Source organism: Dipodomys merriami, unplaced genomic scaffold (assembly GCF_024711535.1).
Source record: "Dipodomys merriami isolate MVZ:Mamm:240054 unplaced genomic scaffold, mDipMer1.0.p SCAF_6, whole genome shotgun sequence".
Taxonomy (NCBI): Eukaryota; Metazoa; Chordata; class Mammalia; order Rodentia; family Heteromyidae; genus Dipodomys; species Dipodomys merriami.
Genome location: NW_027206179.1, coordinates 63,039,275 through 63,052,226, shown reverse-complemented (window position 1 = coordinate 63,052,226; position 12,952 = coordinate 63,039,275). Strand labels below are relative to the sequence as shown.

Here is a 12,952-nt window from a genome sequence, read left to right as displayed (position 1 = left end):
CACCTATAATCCTCACTACTCAGGAGGCTAAGATCTAAGGATCATGGTTCAACATCAATCCAGGCAGAAAAGTCAGACTTTTATCTCCAACTAACCAGTAAAAAAGCCAGAAGTTGAACTGTGATCTAGTGGTATAATGCCACCCTAGAGTGAAAAAGCTAAGCAAAAGTACAAGGCCCTGAGTTCAAGCCCTAGTACCAGCACATAAACAAATAAATAAATATAACAAATAATAAATAAATGACAAGAACCATTTAAAAGACTATGCACATTCTATATTGTTTCAATTTGCAACATGAAGATGTACATTTTTTCATTTGCCAGACTTCAGATGTTGACTATGGTCTTCTATAATGCATTATATATTATATATGATTATATATGGATTTTTCTATCTCTGCTTTTAAAGCATAGAGCAAGATCTTAGCTAGATTCCCAAGGAAATAAAAGAGCCTTTATCTCTTCAGATTGTTTTTATAATTTTTCCTGCGCTTCAACAGTTATTTTATTTATCTTCAGTGCATATTACCTTCCGGCTAGTCTTTTCAAAGACTCTGTCTCTTAGCCTTTCCAGAGATTTTTCTTCACTATGTTCACATTCATGTCAGCCATTCTCATTTTGTTTGGATAAGTGTATAATCACAATAAAATGTAAAAATATCAGAAGCAGGTTGGAAAACAAACGCAGTTCATTCTGGCTGAGCACGTGACTCGAGCCCAGTCACTGCCAGGGTAGATATGCACAGGATACTGTAGCCACCTACAGGCCTGGGCATACTGAGGGCTGTGAGCATTTGCATGGTACGGATGGGGTATCAGCCAACCCACGGACTCTAGTAGAACACCTAACACCTAACACAGAGATTTTCCCTAGCATTTTACCAAGCATTTTCTGGGCTGCTAGGCTTCAGGGCCCAGGATGAGGGGGGAAAAAAAGGAGGAGGAGGATGCCTGGAAGGTAACAAGGCAGGTGTAGAGTCCCCATTGCTGTTTCTGCTACCAATTAACCAGCAAAAAGTTGAAAGTAGAGCTTTGGCTCCACTGGTAGAGCACCAGCCTTGAGTAAAAAAAGAGCCAAGGAAAAGCATAAGACCCTGAGTTCAAGTTCCAATATTGGCGCGCACACACACACACACACACACCTGATGTAGTCAATCTATATAATGTGTATTTTACCACAGTTAAAAATAAAGGGTAGAACATGAAAGATCAAAGCAAGAGAGAGAAGGAGGATGTTCTGGGAACTTTGAGTAGTTTGATATGGTTGAAAGAGTTGGGGGCAATGGGGAACCCCAGCAATCAAAACAAAACTACCACAGAATTTGCAGGGTGAAAGTAGACAACTTTGCAAGGTGTCAGAAATCATCAGGAGGAGGAAAGAGTCCATGACAAAGGATCAAAGGGATGAGATCAATATGGCTTTTACCATAAAAAAACATTCAGATGTTGGGTATGGGATTTCAGCTAAGCCAAGAAAGCGGTACAGGACCTCTAGGTGATGGATAATCTACATACTTAGTTGGCTTTTTTCCACCAGGCTACAGCCAGCACTGAACAGGCCTTGCAATAGAGTGCCAGAGCCCAGGTGGCCCAGCATTTACCAGAGACTCCGGTGCCATGAGATTGCCTGCGTGTCTGTCCTTGGGGAGAAGCCAGATTTGTCTATTATTGGCTTGGATTTGTTCGATGTGAATTTCCGCCCGCAGGAAGAAGTGGAGCTGCCCAGAAGGAGCACTGATCCTCTGTCTGAGTGCTAAAAGGGTCTCGGCTGCTATTTTCTTTTCTTGGCAAATTATTCTTCCACATGCAATCAAAAGGCCTGACTGAGATTAAGCTTTGCCCAGGCGGAGCAAAGAAGAACAAAACAAGAAATGACTGCAGCCAACATGACTCTCTTCCCAAAGCAATTACAGCTTGAATTTAAGAGAACAAATCAGATTTGAGGTGTTTTCTTTTTTCTTTCCTGGAAGCTGTTATTTCTTTGTATGGAAGCCTAGACTGGTGGCTACAGCCAGTGGCCCTGTGCATCCCCATACATCAAACACTACTGGTGGCATTTGGCTCTAGGTGGGCTGAGGACAGTTAGACTGTTGGTAAAAACAGCTGCAGTTTGGCAAGCTTTCTTTCTATTAGGTAGATCTTATTTAAGAGATTAAATGTATTCTCTCATTTATCCCTAATCACATTCTATGCATAGGTTCTGTTATCAACCCATCTGACCCATGAGAAAACTAAGGCTCCAAAATGTTAAGGGATAGTCAGACCAAGTGGCTCACATCTGCAACCCTAGCTACTCAGGAGGCTAAGATCTGAGAATAATGGTTTAAAGCCAGCTCAAGCAGGAAAGTCTGTGAGACTCTTATCTTCAAGAACCAAAGACTGAGATCTAGGAATAGTGGTTCAAAGCCCTCACAGCAGGAAAGTTTGTGAGACTTATTTCCAATTAACCAGGAAAAAAGCTGGAAGTGGAGGTGTGATTCACGTGGTAGAACATCAGCCTTAAGCAGTAAAAGCCATCTGGCAGTGTGAGTCCCAGAACTTAAGCCCCAGAATTCACACACACACACACACACACACACACACACACACACACACATACACACACACACACACACACACAGAGTTAATTTGTTGATAGTTATCAAATGACACAGAAGGATCCAGAGTTAGGGTTTGTCCTGGTTTGTTTTGGTTTTCCCAGTCCTGGGGATCAAATCTAGAACCTGTGCATGGTTGGCAAGTTCACTACCAAACTACAACTCAGCCCTCGTGGTCTTAATTATCAACATGACTGAGAATAAAATTTGAGGGGCACTAGACCTCTCCTTTCCAGGGATCATCCTAAAGCAGTCATCATCAGGCTATAAGCAAATGACCTCAGAGATTGCAACACTAGTAGGAAAAGAATTATAGTACAGCTATCCAGCTGTCAAACTGGGCACCGTCTGTGCTCTGAGAATCCTGGGAAAATTACTTCATAACATCACTATATCTGGAGGAAAGACAACCTGTCTCAAAGATTGGGAAAATTAATTCTCAAAGAAATTAATTGTTTTCCCCAAAGTTACACAGACAAAAAATTCAAAATTCAAAACTTACTGTGGCCCAAATATCTCCTTTAACTCAAAGGCTTTTTGTTTTGTTGCAAATACAGAGCTTGAGGTTGGCAAGTCAAGATTGCATAGCTAGGAAGTCTCTTGGCCCTTCTTCTTTAGAACTTTTCCTTTTCATGTTTTGCCAGTGCTGAGAGGTGAACTCAGAGCTTGCACTCTTGCTTGGCTTTTTGCTCAAGTTTGGTGCTTTCACTTCACTTCCCAATGCCTAAGACCTATTCTCTGGTTAGCACATGGCTAGTACCAACCTTACACCTGGGCCAGAGGACTCTTCCCTGGCTCTGGACAAAGAGGTCTTCAGGATCCAGTAGACCTACTCAAGCAGACCTGTCTAGATTACAGTCCAGGCCTGATATCTGAAAATCGCTTGTACATATGGCCCCAAGGCCATTTCCAGAGCCCTTGAACTCTCCTCCAAGACCAATCTATCCAAGGAAGGTCCCCACAGTCCCAGACTCAGGGACATGGCTAAGGGGTGGGTGTTTGCTAAAGGTTGACAGACATTGGGCACTCTGGCAGAGGCCAGGCAAAAACAATGAGGCCCCCTTGGTGCCAGAGGAAGCTGGGGGTTCCTGAAAGAAAACAAGATGGGTGCTACAAGCCAGAGAAGGCTCTCCCTGAATTGCTTCATATGCCAGAGAGCTTTAAGGACTCCAAGAACCTGACATCCAAACCAGCCTTCTGGAGCCTTCTGGAGCTTTCTGGCACATCCAGGGTAAAAGGATAGAACATTCTGCATCTGTTCAGTATGAACAATTTATAAGCTTCATATTTAACTTTTAAATCCTCAGTCTCTATTTAAAGTAGGCTTTACTCTGGACCTAAAGAAAAATCTTAGCAATGAGCCTGCTTCTGCTTATCTTTTAGTGCTTAGATTTTTCTGGTTTCCCACACTCTTGTTCGTTCTGGAGAGAGCACCCTTGCAAAGAATTCTGGCTTATTAGTGGGCATGTATGAAGTGCCCACACCTCTACTGCTATCTCCAGCGTGAATGACTCTGAATGTATGTCTGGATTTCCAGCAACCAACCTGCTTCCATGAGTCTTGGTTAAATAGCTCACTCATTTCCCAGGTCTTGTCTGACCAGATGGAAACAATTTGGGAATCCAGCCCTTGCTCCCTCCAGGTGGGTGCCTCTGGAAAATGTTCGTATCAGTGAGAACTCATGGTGATCTGTGAGAAAATCCAAGCTAGGCAAACCTAGGCAAAGGGAGAAAATTATTGGCTCATAGAACCATGGGGCTCTTGTCCCATGTTTCCCCCCCCCCTTTTCTCTGTTTTTCACTCCCTCTCTCCTCTGTGTCCTCTGTCTCCAGAGTTCTTTCCACAATGCAGAAAACATGGCCAGATAATTATGGCAGCTTTTACTACTCAGAGACTGACTTGGTTCCCCTAGGTTCTAAGTTCCAAATCCCAGCTGAAAAGGCTTGATAGTGGATCACAAGTCAGTACTTAACTTGGCCCAGCCAACTGGAAGCTGGCTCCTTGAAACATGACTACTCTCAAAAAACCATGGGAATGAAGAGACTCTGAGGTACCACAGAGAAGAAGAGGATTGTGGGTACACAGACAACCCTTTATATGCCTCCTGAGGTAGGCAATTGACTTTCTTTGCCACAGACTTGCAACCTTCTGTCCCTCCTTCCCCTCTCCATTTCTTCCTTCCTTCCTGACATGAGTTTGAATCCTAGATGCTCTTCCTGCTGCTTGCAAGTTCCATAGGCATAGCGATGATCTGGTCCAAAGGAGGATTTTGTTGAGTCTTCAAAACTTCCTAAATAATTCAACCAAAATGTCCCTACTTGCTTTTTATAACCTCTAAACAATTCCATTCCTTCTACTCAGTGCAGTATGCATTTATTTATTTATTTATTTATTTATTGTGTGTGTGTGTGTGTGTGTGTGTGTGTGTGTGTGTGTGTGTGTATGTATGTGTGTGTTGGGCCTGAGGCTTGAATTTGGGGCCCTGGCACTATCCCTTAGCCTTTTTGCTCAAGGCTGACATTCTGCCACTTTAGACACAGCTCCAGCTCCACTTCTGGCTTTTTTGGTGGTGAATTGGACATAAGAATCTCACGGACTTTCTGGTCTAGGCTTACAAAGATCCTCAGATCTCTGTCTCCTGAGGAGCTACAATTACAGGCGTGAGCCAGTAGTGCCCAGCTAAACTTATTCTTAATCCTTGATTTTGGACAACTGCATTTTAAGTCTCATCTACAGGTCATAGGCTGCCTACCAGGGCTATTTTTGTTGGAGAGATGAGATGGACACTACTGTGCTCAGAGTACTGCTACCTCCATTAACTAGTCCCATGAGGGACTAAGGCCATTAGAGGAAGCCAGTGGTGCTCAGAATAAAGCCCATCTCTATAAACCACAGAAAGCATTCTAGAAAATTCATATATAACTTCCAACAGATCAACAGAAGAAAATGGGGCCAAGTAGTTGAATGTATGACTTTATCCTCTTCCAGGTTCTCTCCCCTCCCTCCTTCCCTAGCCTCTGCCAGTCAGTATCCTGCTTCTCACTTGTCCATCAAAACAGGAGCAGAAGCAAGGCACCCTATCCCTCATGGTTGTAATCCGCAGGAGGCTGAGATCTGAGTTTCAAGATTTCAAAGCCAGTCCATGTGCAAAAGTCCATGAGATTCTCACATCTAACGAACCAGCAAAATCTCCAAAGTGGAGCTATGGCTCAAGTGATAGAGCACCAGCAGAAACAAAGTCCAATCGCTACCCTCAATTCCTGCCATCAAAGTGGGAGCTTTCTGAGGTAGGAATGGGGCTCCCTGGTGAAATAAATTTGGGAAATGCTGCATTCAAGATACCTCACTACAGCTGGGCGCCAGTGGCTCATGCCTGTAATCCTAGCTACTCAGGAGGCTGAGATCGGAGGATCGTGATTCAATGCCAGCCTAGGCAGGAAAAGTCCATGAGACCCTTACTTCAATAAACCACTCAGAAAACTGGAAGTGGTGCTGTGGCTCAAGTGGTAGAGCGCTTACCTTGAGCTGAAGAGCTGAGGGACAGCGCCCAGGCCCAGAGTTCAAGCCCCACGACTGACAAAAAATAAAAAAAAGATACCTCACTACGATGGTTTACTTCAGAACTGGATCACTTTATGTCTTCTAGTGCCTGGGAAATCATCAAGAAAAGAACTGTTTCCCCACACTTACTTGACCAGGGAACCCCTTCTCCAAGGCACATCTCCTGGGATATGATCCAAGGGATAGACTTTGGGAGACGTTATGTGAATTGCAGCCCATTCGCACTCAGCCTCTCTCACAATGTCTTTTCTAACTAATTGCCACCTTCTTTTGCTTTTCAGTTGTTCATGAGCGTATGTGCCTCTTCTTCCAATTCACCTTCCCAAATAAATATCAGTGCTTAAAATATTCAGATGAGGAAACTAGAACTCAGAGCAAAGCATCTTCTTGTGCCAGGTCTCTGGGACAGCCCAGAAACTAGCTGGGCCCATCTGAAGACTTCTGGTGAGCACACAAGGAAATTGAGGCTCAGAGAAGCAAGGTGACAGTAGAGCCAGAGGGTTGTGAGCGTGGTAGGACAGGACTGGCTGGGATTCGGAATGCTTATTCCTGGAATTTACAGGAATCCCAGGAGCATCTGAATCTGCCCTGCAGATAATCTCTTTCCTTAGAAGACTCCAGAGTCAGACCAGATTGAACCACGCTGCCATTTCATCATGAGCAGAGACACTTAAGTGTCCTTCAGCTAGGATGCTCCCAGGAACAGAGCCAGAGCCTGCTGAAGATCTCAGCACCCCAGCAGGATCTTTCCTTCCTTCTACCCTAAGCTTACCACCAGGAGGCTGACGGTCTGGCCTGCACCATCCCACATGTGAATAAATGAAATCTCATTAGGATCCTGGGTTCTGATGGATGATATCTGAGGAATGGAGCTGCCTGCTCCTCTCCTGTCTAGACAATGCAAAGTAATGCTGCTTAGCCCTCCTCCCCCAGGGCACCTCATCTTTGTAGGATGCTTCAGTGAGGTGCAGGGGGGGGGAACCATGGTCTTTTCTCTACTCCATATTAGGGGAAACAGTCTAGCATTCCTAGAAGCTGGGTTGGGTTCCTCAGCAACCAGCATGAGGAACAGGATTCTATTTTTAGACTCTGGAGATTGTGTCCTCCTCTAACCCTGACCACTCCTGGACCATTCCTGAGGCCTCTCTCTCCTGTCCCTCATCTCACCCTTCCTTTCCGAGTTCTGCTTAAGCCTGAGCCTTCCCTTTCACCCTCCCTCACTTTGAGAACCCAGAGTCTATTTTATGACTTTGATGCTGGTCTGAGCTCATTTGGCTGGATTGAGAAAGCATGCCTCTCCCCCTCTTCCCCTGAGTCGTGCCTCTCAGCCTCCCACTTCTGCCTCTCATCACAGAGAGCCTCTTGACAAAGGTATCATTTGTGTGCCTCGTTAACGTCACCAGACGTGTTACTACAGGCTCAAATGTTCTGCTACTGGCTTTATTTCCTAAGAGAACCACCAGCTAAACATTTTACCTGGAAGATCTTCTCTGGTACAAGGCAGACAGGAGAACTTTGCAAGAATGATTAGACATTATCCAAACTGACCCACCATGGAACATGTAGTTGGCTAAATAACAGCCATTCAAAATGAAAGTTCTAGTCCTCGAATCTTATGAATGTGACCTTATGTGGAACTGGTTTTCAGATGTGATTAGGATCAAGATCTTGAGATGAGATTGGAAAGATTATTCTGTTTTTGTGGGGTTGTTGTTGTTGTTTTGGTTTGTTTGTTCATGTGGGACATAAGTACCATCACAAGTGTCTTATAATAGGCTAGGGCCAAGTGTGGTAGTGTATGTCTGTAATCTCAGTAACTCAGAAGGTAGAGATAGAATAATCACAGTCTGAGGTCAGCTAGGCAGATGCACAAGACCCTTTCAGAAAGAGCAAACATGCTTATCAAGCATGCTAAGTCCAAACTCAAGTATGAAAGAGAAAGAAAGAGGAGGGTGGAGAGGAGAAAACAGAAATACCATGTGTTCTCTAAAAGTTCTTTACACTCAGTCAGCTATATCTCTGACAGAAATCACCGGGAATGTGGTATAGTCATTTCTGGCAAACATTCTGACCACTTTGCAACTTTCTTCTCTGTTACTCTCTGGCTCATTCACCTGCAACAGCTCTCCATACCCAGCTTTCCTCCCAGCTCCCCACCAATCCTGTTTCCTCTGACATCTTCAACACTGGCCTTCTGCAGGTTCTGGATTGAGTGTCATTAATCATTGAATAAATACTGACTGAGATTTGACGTAGGCTTGAGCTACAGAAAATAGGAGTAAGACTGAGCCATGTGAGAGAAGAACAGACAATAATCACACAGCCTCAGGGCTTAACACCCCCTGCCTGAGGTCGGCAGACTGTTTCAGCTCCACCTTCTTGTCTGAAAAGTGAAGACAGAAAGATGTAGTAAGGATGGAACCAACTTTCCTCTCTCTTGCACTCCACCCTGGGTTCATGGTATGGCCTGCCCCTCAATTGTATTTCTTAGAATTGAGTGGCCTAATCAAACAGGGAAGATAACCCCTCCCCCAGAGGACCAGGGATACACCCTCCACAGGTAGGTTTTGAGGACCATAATACAGTAGCCACCACTATGCAAAATATGTGGTCTTACTTGTGTGTAAGACATCACACTTATGTATATGCCATTGACCAAGGAATAGGAGAATAATTGTAGGAGTGAGAGATGCTGGTCTTTATTAAGTAGAGGAAACTATTTACAAATACTTCCTGAATGATTTATATTAACTTTCTGACTGACAGGCCACATGTTATGCTGATATCGCATATAAATGCATGCAAATACTATCTAAAAATATTTTATTTATTTTATTTTATTTTTTATTGTGCAAATACTGTACAGAGGGGTTACAATTGCATGGGCAAGATAATGAGTACATTTCTTATCAAGCATTATAACCTCCTCCTTTGTTTCCCCTTCCCATCCTTTCCCATCCTCCCCCCATCCCCCCCAAATCCTTCCCCCCCCACACACACCAAAGTTGTAAAGTTCGTTTTCGACATAATGACTGTACATCTCATTGTTGCAAGGATCCACCTACTAATTTTTTGCTTCTAGTCCTCCCTCTCTCCCTCCCTCCCTTCTTTCCTTCCTTCCTTCCTTCCTTCTTTCCTTCCTTCCTTCCTTCCCTCCTTCCCTCCTTCCCTCCTTTTCTTCTCTCTTTTCTTTCTTTCTCTCCTCTCTTTCTTTCTTTCTCTTTTTTTCTCTCTTTCTCTTTTTCTCTTTCTTTCTGCCAGAACTAGGGCTTCAACTCAGGGCCTTATATTTGCTAGGCAAGAGTTTTACCACTTGAACCAAATCTCCAGCCCTTTTTGTTTTAATTTTTTAAGATAGGTTCTTGTTCTTTTGCCCACTGCTACGCTCAGACCACAATCCTTCTACCTCTACCTTTTGAGTAGCTGGCATTGCAGTCATGTACCATCATGTCTAGCTCTAATTTCTTTAATAAAGCAAACTTAAGGTAAAATGCTTGTGTTCACTAGCTGTAAAGTAAACAAACCCAAACAAAAGTTGCATCATTTAAAAGGTGTTGGGCTGATGAGGATAATCAAATGAAACTTATAATCTTTGTATCTTGGAACAAAACCAAAACAAAACAAAGTACCATAGTTGTAAAGGGTATTGTGTGGGGCCAAGGACCTGATGACACAATGTGTTAAGGGGAGTTTGCTTGGAATAATGGTGACCTGTGTTTCAAGAGGGGAAGTTTCTGTTCTGACAAGTTACTCCATGAAGACCCTGGATGGAGCCTTGTAGGGACTGGCCACATGCTTACTCTACCATTCTCCACCCTGCCCCAATAGATTAAAAAAAAAAGGTGAGGGCATTACCAAAAAAAATGGTTGAACCAGTATTTGTTGTTGTTTGTTTGAGGGGAGATATTGTTATACATTTTCAGAATGGTTTTATATCACTGTGAAAGCTATCAAGATCAAAATAAGTTGCTTGTAGTGAGCTAAGAAAGAAGAAGAAGGAAGGAAGGAAGGAAGGAAGGAAGGAAGGAAGGAAGGAAGGAAAGAAAGAAAGAAAGAAAGAAAGAAAGAAAGAAAGAAAGAAAGAAAGAAAGAAAGAAAGAAGGAAGGAAGGAAGGAAAAGAAGAAAAGACAGCCTAAAGGTCATGTAGAGTTTCATAGATGTAAGCCTTATGACAATATCGATCACAAAAGACACAAGCATTCCAATCTGGCACAGAGGCTGCTATAAACTTATACAGAGGATGCTACCGCCAGAACATCTGTCCAGTAACTGTCTTCAGTCTTGGATGGCCTCATCCCTGTTACTGACCCCTGAGCACCCTTGCTATTTATCCTTTTTTTTTTTTTTTTGTCCATCATAGGGCTTGAACTCTGGGCCTGGGCACTGTCCCTTAGCTCTTCAGCTCAAGGCGAGAGCTCTACCACTTGAGCTACAGCACCACTTCCAGTTTTCTGGTGGTTTATTGGAGTAAGAGTCTCATGGACTTTCCTGCCCAGGCTGGCTTTGAACTGTGATCCTCAGATCTCAGCCTCCTGAGTAGCTAGGATTATAGGCGTGAGCCACCAATTCCAGGCTCCCTATTTATCCTTTTAAAGACCAAGGATTATTTCAAGATAAAGTAGATTCCTTCTCATATTCTCTTAATGGTCTCAATACAGCATTCCTTTTGCGTGCACCCATGATTCCAATGCTATGTGTCTTCCACATATAACACCCTCTGCTTTTCCCAAAATATATCCCATCCCCTCTTTTGTGGTGTGCAGTACTGGAACTTAAACTCAGGGCCTCAGTGCTCCCCTTAGGCTTTTCTCTCAAAGCTAGCACTCTACCATTTGAGCCACCACTCCACTTCCAACTTTTTGGTGGTTAACTGGAGATAAGTCTCACAATTTTTTCTGCTGAGGCTGGCTTTGAATTTCTCTCCTCAGATCTCAGCTTCCTGAGTAGATAGATCACAGTTCTGAGCACATGTGCCCCTTGTTTTTTAAAGGTAAACCAAACATCTCATAAGTTCTGTTGTGAGTTAGTACATCTTTGGGAGTAGAAAAATTGCCTGTTGCTTTTGGGCTATGACTTTATATATTCTCCAGAGACAAGCATTGGCACCCTCTGGCTGACAGAATGTTCTCAAGCCCAGAAGTGGGAAGTGGCAAAGAGGTAGCCATGGGCACCCAACAATAACAAACAGACTCTGGGGTTCCACCAAAAGGAAGAAATTAAAGATGGAGGTGTGTGGGATGGTGGGGGTAGCACAGCAGGGGTACAGAGCAGACACTGATTTTGGAGAGAGCAGCTCTCCAGTTGTAATCAAATCTTCATTGGGTGCCCACTGCGCGCCAAAATCATGAACACTAAGTGTATCCGAATTCCTTTTACCTTCAGCAACCACCTCATAAAGGTAGGAAGTACCCAGCTAGGGAAGTTAATGTCAAGGCCATGTGGACTGGGAAAAGTGGAGCCTGACAAGAAAGCCAGGCAAGGATTTGACTGACTAGTCCTTCCATCCTGTCTAGTACCTCTCCCTGTTTAGCCAGGTCAGTGCTAAGTATATACCAGGTTGTCCCGCCAGCCCAATCTCTATGTTTTCTGTAATTAATTATAAAGGCAAAAGCAAACTAAAGTAGTGCATGAGTAGGTGCTGTAGTTTGGATGGGGTATGTCCTGGAGGCTGGGTTCCCAGTTTGGTAATATTAAGAGGTCATCATAGGTGCTGTCTATTGGAGAAATTAGTTTAATTCTTATGGGGGGTGGGGAGTGAGTCATAATGCTTCAACTAAGAGCCAGATGCTATTCTTTAGATTATTTGATATAAGCTATCACTCCACTTCTAGCTTTTTGGTGGTTAACTGGAGATAAAAGTCTCACAGACTTCCTTTCCCAAGCTGGCTTCAAACCTTGATTCGTCTCAGATCCCAATCTCCTGAGTCCCTAGGATTACAGGCATGAGCCGCTGCTGCCCGATTTAATGTGGTTTTTGAGGTATCATGGTTAGTTCTCAAGAAAGGGTTGTTCTAACTGGCCACTCCTCAGTTTTTCTACCCTGGATTTCTGTCTCACCGGTGAGTGATAACTCTTGTAAACACTTCTGCCATAAGGCTGGGCGCCATGTTACAGTGCAGCCATGGGGCCATTGCCAGAATTGGCACCATGCTATTTTTACTTTCATCCTCCCAAACTGTGAACTTATTAAACCTTTTCTTTATAATGTACTTGGACTCAGGTATTCAGTTACAGCAACAGAAAAGTGATGATTTTTTCCTACTACAGTAGGTAATCTGAGGATAGCCTCCATCTGTGTAAGAGGATGTTGGAGGATGTATCAGTCAGCTTCACATTGCTATCACAAAATATCTAAGATAATTAACTTACAAACAGAAAAGGATATTTTTGGCTGGTGGTTGTAGAAGTTCTAAAATAAGGCGGGATGGACTCATTGCTCTGGGCTGCTGCTGGGCTGATGGTAATGGCAGGAAGTGGATGGCAGGAAAACTGCTACTTCATGCTCCATGGAGCAAAGAGCAAAAAAGAGGAAGAGGTGGAGTCCCACCATCTCCTTTGAAGGTCTACCCCTAATGACCTTCAGATCTTCTTCTAGGGCCTACCTCCTAAGGCTTCATCACCACCTGATAACACTGCCCTGGTTCCCAAGCCTTTAAGACACATGGACCTTAAGGAGACATTTATCCAAACCACAGCAATGGGTTTTAGGAAAGCTTTCCCCCTCCCCCCACAGCACCAGACTGCGTGACAGTGAGACACTATCTCTGTTAAACTGGCCACAGATAAAACACAA

The 12,952-nt window shown here is 43.8% G+C and overlaps 1 protein-coding gene across 1 annotated transcript in view; it reads left to right on the top strand.

The window, feature by feature from the left end:
* The window catches only part of LOC138814320 (cilia- and flagella-associated protein 337-like), a 48,237-nt gene extending 46,480 nt beyond the window's left edge, over positions 1-1,757 (top strand). Inside the window, exon 18 of the mRNA XM_070003316.1 lies at positions 1,538-1,757. Coding sequence (XP_069859417.1) covers positions 1,538-1,757 — 220 coding nt within the window. The remainder of the gene's footprint in view (positions 1-1,537) is intronic.
* The last annotated feature ends 11,195 nt before the right edge of the window (positions 1,758-12,952 follow it).